This window comes from Pholis gunnellus (assembly GCF_910591455.1).
Source record: "Pholis gunnellus genome assembly, chromosome: 3".
NCBI lineage: Eukaryota > Metazoa > Chordata > Actinopteri > Perciformes > Pholidae > Pholis > Pholis gunnellus.
The window spans coordinates 18714979-18728190 of record NC_136529.1 but is presented as its reverse complement, the minus strand read 5'-3'; the positions used below and the strand labels follow the sequence as shown (position 1 = coordinate 18728190).

At 41.6% G+C, this 13212-nt stretch overlaps 1 protein-coding gene across 1 annotated transcript in view; it reads left to right on the top strand.

Annotated features, from left to right (window-relative positions):
- Positions 1 to 459: 459 nt before the first annotated feature.
- LOC306694101 (histone deacetylase 7-like) overlaps positions 460 to 13212 on the top strand; it is a 39792-nt gene continuing 27039 nt past the window's right edge. The window contains exon 1 of the mRNA XM_079156818.1: positions 460 to 594. Within this exon, the coding sequence (XP_079012944.1) occupies positions 576 to 594 (19 nt within the window). The 5' untranslated portion in view covers positions 460 to 575. The remainder of the gene's footprint in view (positions 595 to 13212) is intronic.

Below are 13212 nucleotides of genomic sequence, written 5' to 3'. Positions count from 1 at the left end.
ATTTCTGTCCTGCGCACTTTGTCCATCCTAAAGCTACACTTCCTGCTATTGTCTGTCAGACGAGCGACTGCACAATCTGTCTCTCTCTCTCTTTCTCTTTCTTTCCGAAGCACACGCACACACACACACACACACACACACACACAAACACACAGCCCCTCTCCCCCTCCCTCCATCCCTGGAGCTTCTGGTGCAAGGGCAGCACTGACAAAAAGTTTCAGGGGGCTGATAGGGCAGAGCAACTGTGTCTTCTCTGAAAGAGAGAATTTGTGGTGAGTGATTAAGAGAGAGAGAGAGAGAGAGAGAGAGAGAGAGAGAGAGAGAGAGAGAGAGAGAGAGAGAGAGAGAGAGAGAGAACTCACATGAGAGGAAGTGCAAGACACAGCCAAGTCAGAGGGTTGTGTCAAGCAGTTGACTGTGACTCCCTCTGTCAGTACACAGCCGGGCTCCAGCGCAGCAGCACCACTCCCCTGTCAAAGCAGGATCTATCTTCTCCCCGAGACTCCCAGCCTGTCTGACCACTGCCTCTGTGATTGACTGGACTGCTGTGGGAGAACGGAAGGACCTCTCACTGGATGTCAGCACCCAAAACCGGTAGGTGATGTTTCACATTTACATCAGTGAAAGAGTGTAACAGCTATTTCCTTAAATGACTGTATATCAGTAGGAAGGTATGGCAATTCTTTACGTTTTATACTTTATAGAGGGGATTTTAGCTGGCAGTTTTGCGGAAGATTGTTTTTGTTGCTTTGGTTCATCCTCATTGTTACTACGGGCAGATGGTCAGCTTTGGTTGGCTTCAGCTGTGAGAAGCTCGGGTTTGTTCTGGGTTCAGTGGAGCGGCTACCCTTTACATTGATATCACTGCAAACGCTTCAAAATCACATTGACATAAAACACGTGCAAGAAGAACGTTGTGGTGAGAAACAGCAAAAAAATAACAAATAACTGTAACGCGTGTTTTTGGTTTTATTTGTTTGGTTTTGGAAGTGTCCTTTCTCGGGACGGGAAAGGGGAGAAAATTGGAAACAGACCCACCCACCCTGGAGAGGTAGTCTGTCCAGGAAAAGTATTGAAATGCAAAGAATGAAGGAGACACACAACAGCAGTCCCTCACTGCAATGCTGAAAGGAGAAAAGCACAGAAAGATGTGGATGAGAGTGAGAATTTGTTCAGAAGATGTTTGGTAAACACAGTGAGAGAGTTAATTACATTGCTGTCACAACACCGGCTGTCCTCTGCACTGAATAACTGTAACTTTCAAGCAAGGATAGCAAAAATGGACTTGAGTTGACAAATGTTGCTTGTGCATGCATACATTTTTTTGCCCAAGGACACATCTTTTTACAGAAATCAATTAAAGTGATTAGAAAGTAAGTCAAAAGTTAGTAGAGTCCGCTGTAGCCGGTTTAGTTTATCAGCCGATCCTTCCTTGTTTTTGTGCACTGTACATAAATCTTGCTGCATAAGATGAAATGCTTGCCTCAGCCTTTCTCGCCCAAAACACTAAACGTTCGCTCTATTTTTACTCTCCCGTGCTGCTTCATTTTTAGAGGCTTGTCTACGTGGTTTGTTGGGCAATAAATCAGACTGTAAGTCCTCCGTGTTATCTCTGAAAATAATGGGGTTATAATGATGACATTCATGGTTTATTTGGCCTTGTCCCTGCTGCGAAGAACACAAATTACTGTTTTAGGGAGTTTAATACTGATAAAACCTAAGAGCTTAAGGAATCCAGACTCACCGTGGACAGACTCCACCCTGTCCAACCTTATATATATATGGTTTGTTTTAAAAATAAATTCTAGGAATTCAACTTCTTTGCGCGATCCCTCAACTGTATCTCAGATTATGTGATAATCCAATTAATAATTTCAATATTTCTCAGAATCCACTGCCAAAATTAGTAATATTAGTCTCACTTAAAATCTGAAAAATGCTCTGTTGAACTAAAACCTTTAAAATGAGGTTATCAGCAAAGAGCACCTTGTGCCATATTGTATGGTTCAGGGATTGAACTGAAATGATCTGTCCATTAGTCGATTAGTTGATTGACAGAAAATGTATGGATTAGAATGAATGAAAATTCATATATTCTAATGCATTTTTATGCAAGAGTGCAACTATTTCTATGCAAGTACATACTGGTTTCTCCTTCTCAAATGTACTCTGTGATTTGGATCTTCGTCTGAGGGACTTGTAGGAACTTGTGATGGATATTTTTGACTCTTGGCTAATCAGGAAGATAAACATGGAATATACTTCATTTTATCAGGGTACAACAAAGTAATCAGTCTTAGCAGCCAAACTGTATAAAGAAGTTGATGGTCTATACTTCTGTCATTTTGATAGATCATGAAACTCTGGGTTTGTTTGGTTTGTAAAGGTCGAGGGGCAGCAGGTTAAGATGCCACAGTCAGCTGGAAGTGGCCCTCAGGGACCAACCTCTCCCTCTAAAGTGTCTAAATCCAGCCGAGCGGGTGTCAGCTGAGGACACAGAAGGATTGGTTACACCGTTGTGTGTTTTGGTTTCAAAGACGTGACATTTGTCTTGTGTGGTGTCCTGTCTAAATGTGTTAATACACCATCTTAAAGGAGTCCTTATTTGTATTTAGAAACGTTTAAGTACGTAACATAGAAACTTACACAAATACTTTTTGAGATGGATTCTCCAAAAATTTGTTTTCAATTACCAAAAGAACTTGGATTTGTAATTGTTCCATCACATTGTCCAAATTGCTGAAGGACAGTACAGTAACTTGGCAGTATGGTGACAGTATGGCGATCCAAAACAGATCACCTCTCATTGAGCCAGCTCTGGTCTAAAGGGGGTTCTTCATCACAGCAGAGGCTGCCAACTGTGGTCAAGTGAGCGCTGCAAAAGAGTGAAGAAGGAGCATAGTGGATTGATGTGCGTGATACTAATGAGCTGATAGTAAGTTCACTTCCAACTCTTGAACAGGCTGTTGTTTGTGTTCCGATAACAAACAGCAGACGGGGTCATTTGTGTATCACCCCCTTGTGGAAGAGTATTTTTACTGCAATAATCTGCTCGAATTGAGATGTAACTACCATGTGGAAGTTTAACTGTACAGGAAAAAACTGTGCAGTTAAACTGATTTTGTCATTTGTCATTGAGGAAGGAAATATTAAGTTCATGTTAACGATAAGTTGTTGCCTTTTCCCCATTCCTTTACATTATTATCCAGGTCATGACTTAAATGGCACCGAGATGTTTAAAAATGTATTGTTTCTGTCGTATTATATTTGTACGTTTCACTCGATATAAGTGCTTAATGAACAACAGACGATCACAAGAATTTTTCAAAATGAGCATTAACTTCACAGCAGCTCAAGTGAAATTCCCTCGCAGCGAGTTTGTTCAGCTTGACACGTAGAATACTTTAAAAGGCATGTCACGTATACCTTCTGAAAGGGGTACACACTGTTCTGAACCATATATGTTTTGACCTTTTTCCACATGTGTGCACACAGAAGTGTGAAGGCGTCGTAAAGCAACACTTTCCAGCATCACAGTCAGTTTCCAGAGAAACTAGGCGAGCGCTGAGTGCTATTTATCCCCTTTGTGGGTTGACTTTGCTTTGCTGTTGGGAATGGAAAGGCTTTAGAGGCTACCCGCCACAGCGAGCAGCCTCGAGCGCCTTTCTCGGTTCAAAGTTACCACACAGCTGCTTGCTGGCGCTTAGCCTCGCCTACCTGAACACGTGCAATGGTATGTGTTGTGCAGAGCTCAGGTACTGCGCAACCACTGTTTTAAATACGTAATGGAGCTTTTTTTTCTCCTTTTATGTCAAAACATGGCAATGAGATACTTGGTTTAGTTGAATTTCCTTTTTCTTTTCTGCATGCTGCATTAACTGGTGATTTTTTTCTGTCACCCAGGGCAGTGCAACAAGCTGAAAACAACATTGACATATCCTTCTAAAGATGTTGTGGCAAACATTGTTTGGTCTGCACCATCTGCTAAGGAATTTGGCTCTTTAGCAGCTTACTGCAGGTGGTGCTTAGGCAGGTGGTGTACAAGGGATGTATCAGAGCTCAATAAAACTGCCTCAGCAGGTTTGATGAGTGCAGGGGAACTAAATCAACACAGTAAACATGCAGTAAAAATGAAACAATGAGCTAAAAAAGATGAAGAGATAAAGAGACAGAGGAGCTGTATGTTTGGCTGTGTTGCACGTTTCTGTGTGCACGTCTGAGTGTGCTGTCTGCATGTCTATGCATGTGTGTGTGTCTGTGAGGTAGGATGACCCCCCTGGATGGTAAAAAGCTAATTCTTGTTTGTTGACCCCCAGCCTCCACCCAATACCAGGAAATCTGTTTGACTGATAACTCCAAACATTCCACGGGTCACAATAATGTACTGTGGCATTTCCGTCAGTGACTCCTCCGATATCACGCACATTATCCACATCAGACTGTCAATATCCGAGCGAGCCATTACTCTTGCATGCAAATACAAAAGCCCCCATTGGGCATCCCAATGGGGGCTTTTGCCTGATTGTGCATCTTAATGACTTACTCCCCAGCCCTTTCCACTCTTTAATCACATTTTCACTCTCCCTATCATTTCCTTGACTGCCTCCTTTTCTTTTACTCTTTTTGGCTATCTGCCCTGCAACTGCTGCTCCCTCCATCACCATTGCCTGACTGCATTCCTCTCATTCCTACTGGCTTCCTGTGACTGGAAGAGGAGTGAGCCCTACTGGCCACAAAACTTCACCTTGGAGTCCTACCCATGTATGCCATATGTGTCTCTTCCCTTCTCCACTGTTCTGGCTTGCAGTCTTTAAAATGCTCTCAGGGATTCTGTATAAAATTGCATCTCTATGAGCGTCTGGTGACTTTTCAAAAGCATCTTGTTCATACTCTCATTGTCCTGTAAGGTGAGGATGTTTTTACTGAGGGGGTCTAATAACTGGCCCTCTCTATCTCTCTATAATCCAGTCAGGCACACATGCCCACAGGGCCAAACAGTCGCAAGCTATCCAGCAGCGGCACTGCCCTTATGATGGCAGAGACGGTGTACAAATAGTGTGAGGGGGAAAGATAAGAAAGGAGAGCTCTATTGATAACTGATGATGACGTGTTAAAAGAAACACAAATGATGGTGCCAACTTCATCCGTTTGGCTGCAGTTTGTTTTGCAATTGCTAAAACTCAATTCTTGAAACTAGTGCCCTCTTTTTAAAAACTCTACACACACAAAAAAAACAAATCAGATACACAAAATACAAAAAATTCTACATCTCTTGCAAAAACCTTACACACAAAGCACCAAATAAGTAGCTCTTGTCACATGCCAACTGCATGCTGATGCGCTAAGTATGAAACATTATCGTCTTTGGCTTTTTCATTTTTATCGCGTTGTAAATATAAATTATGAATGCAAATGAAATGGGGAAACAAACAAATGTGTTAATTCTCAATACTCATACCCACAACAGAATCTGACACAATTACTTTAACAGAATCCGACATTTACATATCGTATTGTAAACAAAATACAGTATGTTGCATTCACAGTCCTCTAACTCTCTCTCCAAAATGTGCCTCCATTGTTGTACACATCAAAGATCAAACCTGAATCCTATTTATAGTGTTCAGGCTCTGATTTCTAAGTGATCTAATTGGTTACAGGTGTTTTCACGTGTGCATTCTGGGTGCAGGTGATTGTTGATGTGTCTCATGTAGATAACTAGTTATTTGCAAAAGGTGTGTTTTAGAATTTCAAAGTTACTGTAAAGCCGACACTGTGCTTATGGTTTAGCGTACCTGCTCAATAGGTTACACGAGTGGTCTCAATAATTGTGCCACAAGGTTTATTAGCGTTGTTCATGGCACTTTTTAATTCAATGTTCTGAACTCACTGTGGAGCTTTTCCATTTGTGTATCAAAATGTAAGCAAGGCTGTATTCCATTTCATAATCAGCTATCAGGGATTTAAATATTTGCATTCAAATGTACATGGTGACAAATGTACCCCTTACTGTACAGTTCAACCATGGATGGAAAGTGACTTTATTCCTTAGTTTATTTTACTTCTCAATTGACTTCTTACTTTCAGCCATCAACTCCTTTAGGTATCATTTTATTTGAACATGTGGTCATTCACAGATCTATGTTGATATGATTGACATGAATAACGACGTGTTGATGGGTCAAGAAACTATTTTTAAAGGGCAACGCCATAACAAAACAGTGAATTCAGTAATATTTGTAACAGAAAGTGTTCTGAATGAAACTATAACAGTCACCAAGCATTCTCTACATGTGCAAATAGAAGAAGCTGTTCGAAACGGAGATCTGCTATGAAATTCAATTTGCTTGTACGTATCTCAAATGATTCAGGACACAGTCAACCCCGTGACTATAGGGATGGACTGTTAAGTCCTGCCAAGAGCACAAGCAAAAAGACATGCTGTTGTTGTAATTATACTGAGTTTTGTTGATAGCGTTTTTTTTATTTAACTCAGGCCATAATTTCCCCCCTAGACACAATTTTACTGAACAACAGCAACGCTATTGACTCCCTCTCAGGACTGGCCTGGGTCATATTAAATAAAACACTCAGCTTCACTAGTTTGTTTGTCGCAGATTGGTTTATCTTCATGGATCGAATGATGTTGATTTTTTTTTTTGGGCAGAGGATGGAGGAGATTTGGCCACAGGCAGGATGAGGAAACTGTGCGAGACAGAGAGAGTTCAGTTTGGGAGAGGACATGTGAGAATGGGCAGCGCTGTCTAAATTAAGAGTAAATTTGTTGCGTATGTCTGTCTGTGTGTGTGTGTGTGTGTGTGTGTGTGTGTGTGTGTGTGTGTGTGTGTGTGTGTGTGTGTGTGTGTGTGTGTGTGTGTGTGTGTGTGTGTGCATCCCATATAGAATAGAACTGCATTGTCCATGGATGTGAACATTTGCGTTTGGCTTCACTAGGAGTAAAAATCCCAAAATAAAAATCCAGGAACATCAGGAAGAAGGCATATCATAGAGTACAGTAAAATAAACATGTTGGCAGAGAAGGAGCTATACGTGTTAAATTAGCAGCATATCAAGAATTCAATAAACCTACAGTATAAATACATTTTTACATGCTCGTACAGGTTTTGAGGGCTCTGCAGCAGTCATCTGCACAAAGACAATTACGTTTGTTGTTTTGAATTATATTCTATTTGAGGCCTTCTACTTGGCCTGATGTGAGTATTTCAAATATGTTTGGTTCTGTGGTTTTCTAATACTTTCGATGGCCAAATTTATATTTCTGGGCAGTTTGTTTCTGTTTTGGGCTCACCTCTCCCCTTAAAAAAATATCCCGTCTGAAGCCATAAAAGTGTCCTAAAGATACACATTGCTGAAAAATATATCTCTGTAAAACTCAGCCAACAGCCAAAAGCAATTCCATAGAAGTTAAACTCTTCCACTGTCTGCACAGGATCGTGTTTTACCATTAACAACAGGGCAGGTGTGACAGGGGTTATATATATTCATAAGTTCTATAAACTTGCTCCTTCTTCTTACTCTCCGTCCTCTGTATTATATATCATTCTTATCAGAATCAGCTTTATTGGTCATGTGTGTGTTACATACAAGGAATTTGACTCCAGTTTTTCCGTTGCTCTCAACGTACATACACAGAAACAGACAAATAAAGGACAACAAAGTAGACCAAAGGTAAGCATAAACATTCAACTATACTTTGTACACATATCAATGTGAATATATAGACAACGTATATATGTGAACATAAGACACAACAACAAAGAGTGCAGCGCCTCGGCGGCCATTCACAGGGCCAACTTGTTGTTTATGATACAAGTATTTTAACTCTTGATATGTTTTTTTTACTGCAGTAGACCAATTAATGTCATATTATCAGCATAGCCGACTGAATTCATTACCTGTATTCCGTTTGTGTATGTACTGAAAACACTGACTTTGTGTCAATAAACAAAGTTGATGAACAAGAGTCTTTAAGATTGTAGGCTTATGTAAGAATTTGGAAGTAATATTGCATGTTTAGATTGCATTAAACAGTATTTATACTTGATATTCCTGTGAGGAACGGATGTGGTAGCTTAGTCAGAAGTAACTACTTCCTTTTATCCCAGATGTAAAGCACACAGAGAAACGGCAAAATACACACATATACAGACGTACTCTCTTACACACACACACACAGAGCACCCTTACCCGGCTGGGTTCAGCAGATGGAGCCCTCACACCAGCAGCACACACGCAGATGAAAGTGACTCTCAGCAGGTTTTATCAGCAGTTTCACCTCCACTGACAGTCAGTGAGACGGAGACGGCCAAGTGGAGGGCAGACTTCGGGTGACGGTGAACGTAATTACATTTTGAAGTTAGCGGCGCGTGCTGACGGAACCGACGTTTTTGAGTTTAATTATCAGTCTTGATAACTGACAAAATAACCACCGGTTTAATCAAAAAGACCCAAGATGAAAACGGCAGACAATCGGACGAAGTTTGCATCCGTCTTTTCTTTTTTCTGACTTGCCATTGCTACCTCAACGCTGGCCGTCGGACCCTTCGGTGTCGCATGAAGTTTCGCATGAAGTTGGAGTGTATGTCACCTCCGAACGGTAGGCGATGTTTAATGTTGTTTGTTGACGGGCACCGTGAAGTATTTGCTATCAAACGCAGTTCAAACTTGCAACTGTCTTTTGAAAAGGCTTTCACTCTCAACAATGTAACTGTTACTTTACTGCTTTCTCGTGTATTGGAGAACGCATGTCAGCGAGCGTGAACGCGGCTAAATGCACGTTATCCTCCTCCTGGCTTGCGTCCAAAACTCAACAGGTGTAAAAGCTCACCTGGCTGAGATTTTCATTGTGCAGTTAGATGTGCTTTTCTCCTTTCATTTGAAGAAATGCAGTTCAGCAATAAAAAAAAAAGAAAAATGCCGTAATGATTTTTAATGTCCTGAGGTGTGACCCAGAGTCAGATGCTGCAGCCTGAAGTCAAATGACCTGCCTTAATTATCTTAATCCTACAAATTGGCAACATGACCATTTTAAGGTGGTAAATAGGGTTAATTATTATGTAATTATGGTATTAAGGCCCTCATTGTGAGTGCGAGTGTAGACTTTCCTATTCTGCCCATAACGTCATTGAAAAGTTTGACTCATCCACTACTAGGCAACACATGTTTGGTTGTTTGTTGGACCGTGGGGTGGGCAGCTGTGTTGTCTGAGTGTGTGTGCTGTGTTATGACGGAAGTCGTCAAAATTGTTAGATCACACCCAAACCCCCTTCAGTCCCTAAAAAATGAAAACACACACACGAACACACACACACACACACACAGACACGGCAGCCATGCGTGGAATAATGTTCTCATGTGTCCAGGTTCCCTCTCTGGATGGGATGAGGTCATAGCCTCGGTGCTGTAGCGGGGATACAGTTACATTAGTTTCATGCGGGCCGTGCCAAATCAATCGACACCACCTGCACTCTGTCCCCTTTCTGTTGCCTTTTAGATCGCTCCTTCATTTTTTTGAATGGGTACATGTCGGCATGTGTGTGCATGCACGATCGTCTCTGCAGCGTACTAATAATGTATCCAGTCATGTGTGTGTGTTTACAAAAGCGTATCTCTTTGGCTCAGGTTGTAATAACCCTTCATGCTACTGTGCATGTGTCATCTTACTCAAACTGTTGATCGCGAAGGCCCTTTTGCTCCACGAGTTGTAACAGCCGATGGGTTTGGCTTTGTGTCATAAACACTGGGCGGAAGGTTCAAGTGAAAATTCACCACCATCATCTTAGAGAAAAGGCTAAATGTTACCTCTAAACTGTGGAAATGTGGAAATTGGTCTTGTCCTTCTGACTGTGGGTTGTTTTCTACATTCTTGTACACGGAGACATTTTGATGTCAACATAAGTGACCACTGTGCTTCTGCTGCAGTCATCAGCTGCGAGTCACACTCTGCCCTAACTCTGTTTTAATGTAATGCTTGCAATTCATATAATTCAATTGCACTGCAGTGTGGTTGCTTGCAGTCAGTGCTGTTTTGACTTGAGGTAGGAAGCTGGTTTCACTTTGCATTGTGAGTAACCCTCGAATAGAAATTCAAATAGCTCTCTAAAATGTCAGGATAAAGTATCAAATTACAGATACAGTGTCCTACAAATGTCCTCAAATTTGATTTTGTCCATCAACACATTGGGTCTATTGCTTAAAGAATCACATATTTGATAAAGAAATAATCAAATAACAAAACTAATTGCTTCCGCTCAGATGGGACACACATTCACAATGTCTTTAGTATCTTCAGTTTAATAAATGGAGGTCATCAGACGTTCAGTAGATTGCTTTATTTTACTTTGTATGCTGCTTGGATTACTAAACTGACCAGTGAGGGACAGTCCATCAATAGTAGATTAATTGTCCATTTCCATGTATTTGACCAGTGGTTCGAGTTGAGTAAACACCGATAGAGAGGTCTGCCGTAGAAGCTCCTTTATCGACCCCAGATAGGCCTTTGTATTCATAAACACAACAAGGACAAAGTCATATTTAGTGATTTAGCCGTCATCCATTCATATCCATCATATCCATTCTGGGTATACCTTTGTGCCGCAGGCTAGTTGTGAAAGTAAATACCAACCTTTTCCCAGGACAGATAACCTTTAAAAGTCCCCGGTGTTTTCTCAGTGTGAGCCACAGCAGTGTACTGACAATAGGGACAGTGTTCTGGACCAGCCAAAGCCCCAGATCACATTTCCTGTTCCTGATTTAAGATCAACTCAGCTGACTACTGATACAAGCTGCTCCTCAAAAACACAGCAACAGGACCATCCCTCTGCCTGTGTATCATGGGAGTGTGTGCGTGTGGGGGGGTCGGAGGGGGTAAAGGCCAATTTCACTCAAGATCATAGAGCAGGGGTGGATGTATTTAGGTGGAGGTGCACAGACCACTGACCTAAATAAGTCACTGTTGCTTTTGAAGTACATAAAAGAAGTCGGATGGTGTTCCCGTCAGGTCAAATGTGGGCTCACGTCTTCATTTGCATAATTGAGGGCAATGTTATGGTGATCATGTGTGTGTGGTCTGTCTGAATGTCTGAATGAGGGTGTGTATCGGCACTGTGTCCCCACTCTCTCATGAGTGATGAGCAGGTCATGAAAGTATCAGCGCCAATTCTTTTTAGCAGCAAACACATATTGTGTGTGTTCTCGGCCAAGAAGACAGAGTTTCAGTCTCATGCCAACCTTATGACGGCTCCCTGGGCCAAATTTAGCAGTGTTTTCCCCCTCCGAAAAAGATGACCCTTTGGAACCCACGGGTGAGAAAAAATGAAACAATTTCAACAATTGTCGGTCTGTTTTGGCTTTGAGAAGTCGAGCTGGAGAATCACACTAAAGAGCAAGCTAGCTTATGACACTCTCATATACACACAACTGTACAGTGAGCTGGCGACCCCTCGTCTTTTTCCCGTGCTCCTCAGGGACACAACATCAAGAGAAGTCTTATAACTGTCTGACCTCTGATCCTTTGGTGGAAGAGAGTGACTGGCACATTACAAATGTGCACTGATGACTCTGAGAGAAAGAAAGAAAAGGCTACACGATGAAGGAATCTTATATTTGCTTGTGCAGTTATCCTGTTGACAGTCAAGTGTGGGAATGGATGGCTTATGTTATGGCACAATACGTTGTAACTTCATAAGCCTTGGGGGGGGAAAAGGACTTGAGAAGTGCGTTATGCTTGCAGGGGTGAAACAAATGCCAAACATCTCATAATGACATATAGGCTAGTTTACACATTTTTGGCATAACTACGATTTTTGAAAAGGATTGCTCACATTTTGTTTGCAAAATATGTCGTAAGACTAGTTGATTGACACACGGCAGCCATGCGTGGAATAATGGAATAATTAATCTGGGGACTATTTTGATAGTTGAATAATTGTTGCAGTGATTTCAAAACCACGGACCTTGAATGGTTCCAGTTTCTTAAATGTCAGGATTTTCTGCTTGTCAGGATTGTCATGACTCATAGTATACCTTTGTGTTTTTGGGCTGTTGGACAAGCAAGCAATGTGGTTGACATGTTCTAGCAAAACTATTACCAAACAATGAAATACTTTATAACAAAATAAACCTTTTAAAAAACCTTTAGTTGCTGCCATAAAAAAGTGAAAGATACGACAAGTGAGTCAAACATACATGAAAATGTGGCCAGTAAAACATTGTTGTACTTCACTTTCTGTTCACATATCTGCCAACAATATATTTGCCAAAAATTTGGATATGCCAATATCATCAGCTCACACTCATAGTGGTCTGCAGTAGTACACTCACCCACTCTCATTTGCAGTACAGCTGATAAATATGATGCTTATTGACAGCCACTAGCACACGCACCATACACATACAGAAGCATGTGTGGGCAATTGGGAATGCTATTAATACACGTATAAGCGCGCACACACGCACACATGTCACACACTCATAAAAACAAGTGGTGTGATGCTAATAATATATTGAGAAACAGCAATTCAACTCAGTGTCCCAAAGCACATGTGCACTTGCATGATTACTGACAAAAACACAAGTGCTTACTGACAGGTGACACTAAAAATAAACCGTCACGGTTGCATGTAGTGAAACCTGCACAAAGAACCACAGTGCTCCTTCAAAAGAAACAAATGGGCGCTAATAATACATCGGTACCAACACACGCCGGCGCTGGTACAAGTGTGTGTGCACCCTCAACTGTCGCACGAGCAGATCCTACTTATGCAAACACAAAGACCTGCTGTGTACACTCAGAAGAAACAACTGCAAGCTATTAATATCTTGGCGCGTATAGGACGGACACGCACAAGGACACACTCGTATTGGATGCACACATACGGAGATTGATACTCCAGCTGCTCGGAAGCAGAGGGACAGAATGTCCCCAACAGCTGTGGATTCCGCTAAATGTAAGGACGGGGGAGGAACGGAGAAAAACGACGGAGAGATGGTGAAGGTGGTCAGCTCGGTGGAGTCGCTGTCATTAAATTGATATTGTGTGTGTGTGTGTGTGTGAGTGGGTTTATTAATACATAACTCAGTGTCAGCCTGATAAACGTACATTTATTTACACTCAGTGTGCATGGTTACTAGAAACAGCATTAATAGTAATTTGTAGTTCATTTGTTTGTAGTTCGCATGACATTTTGTCTC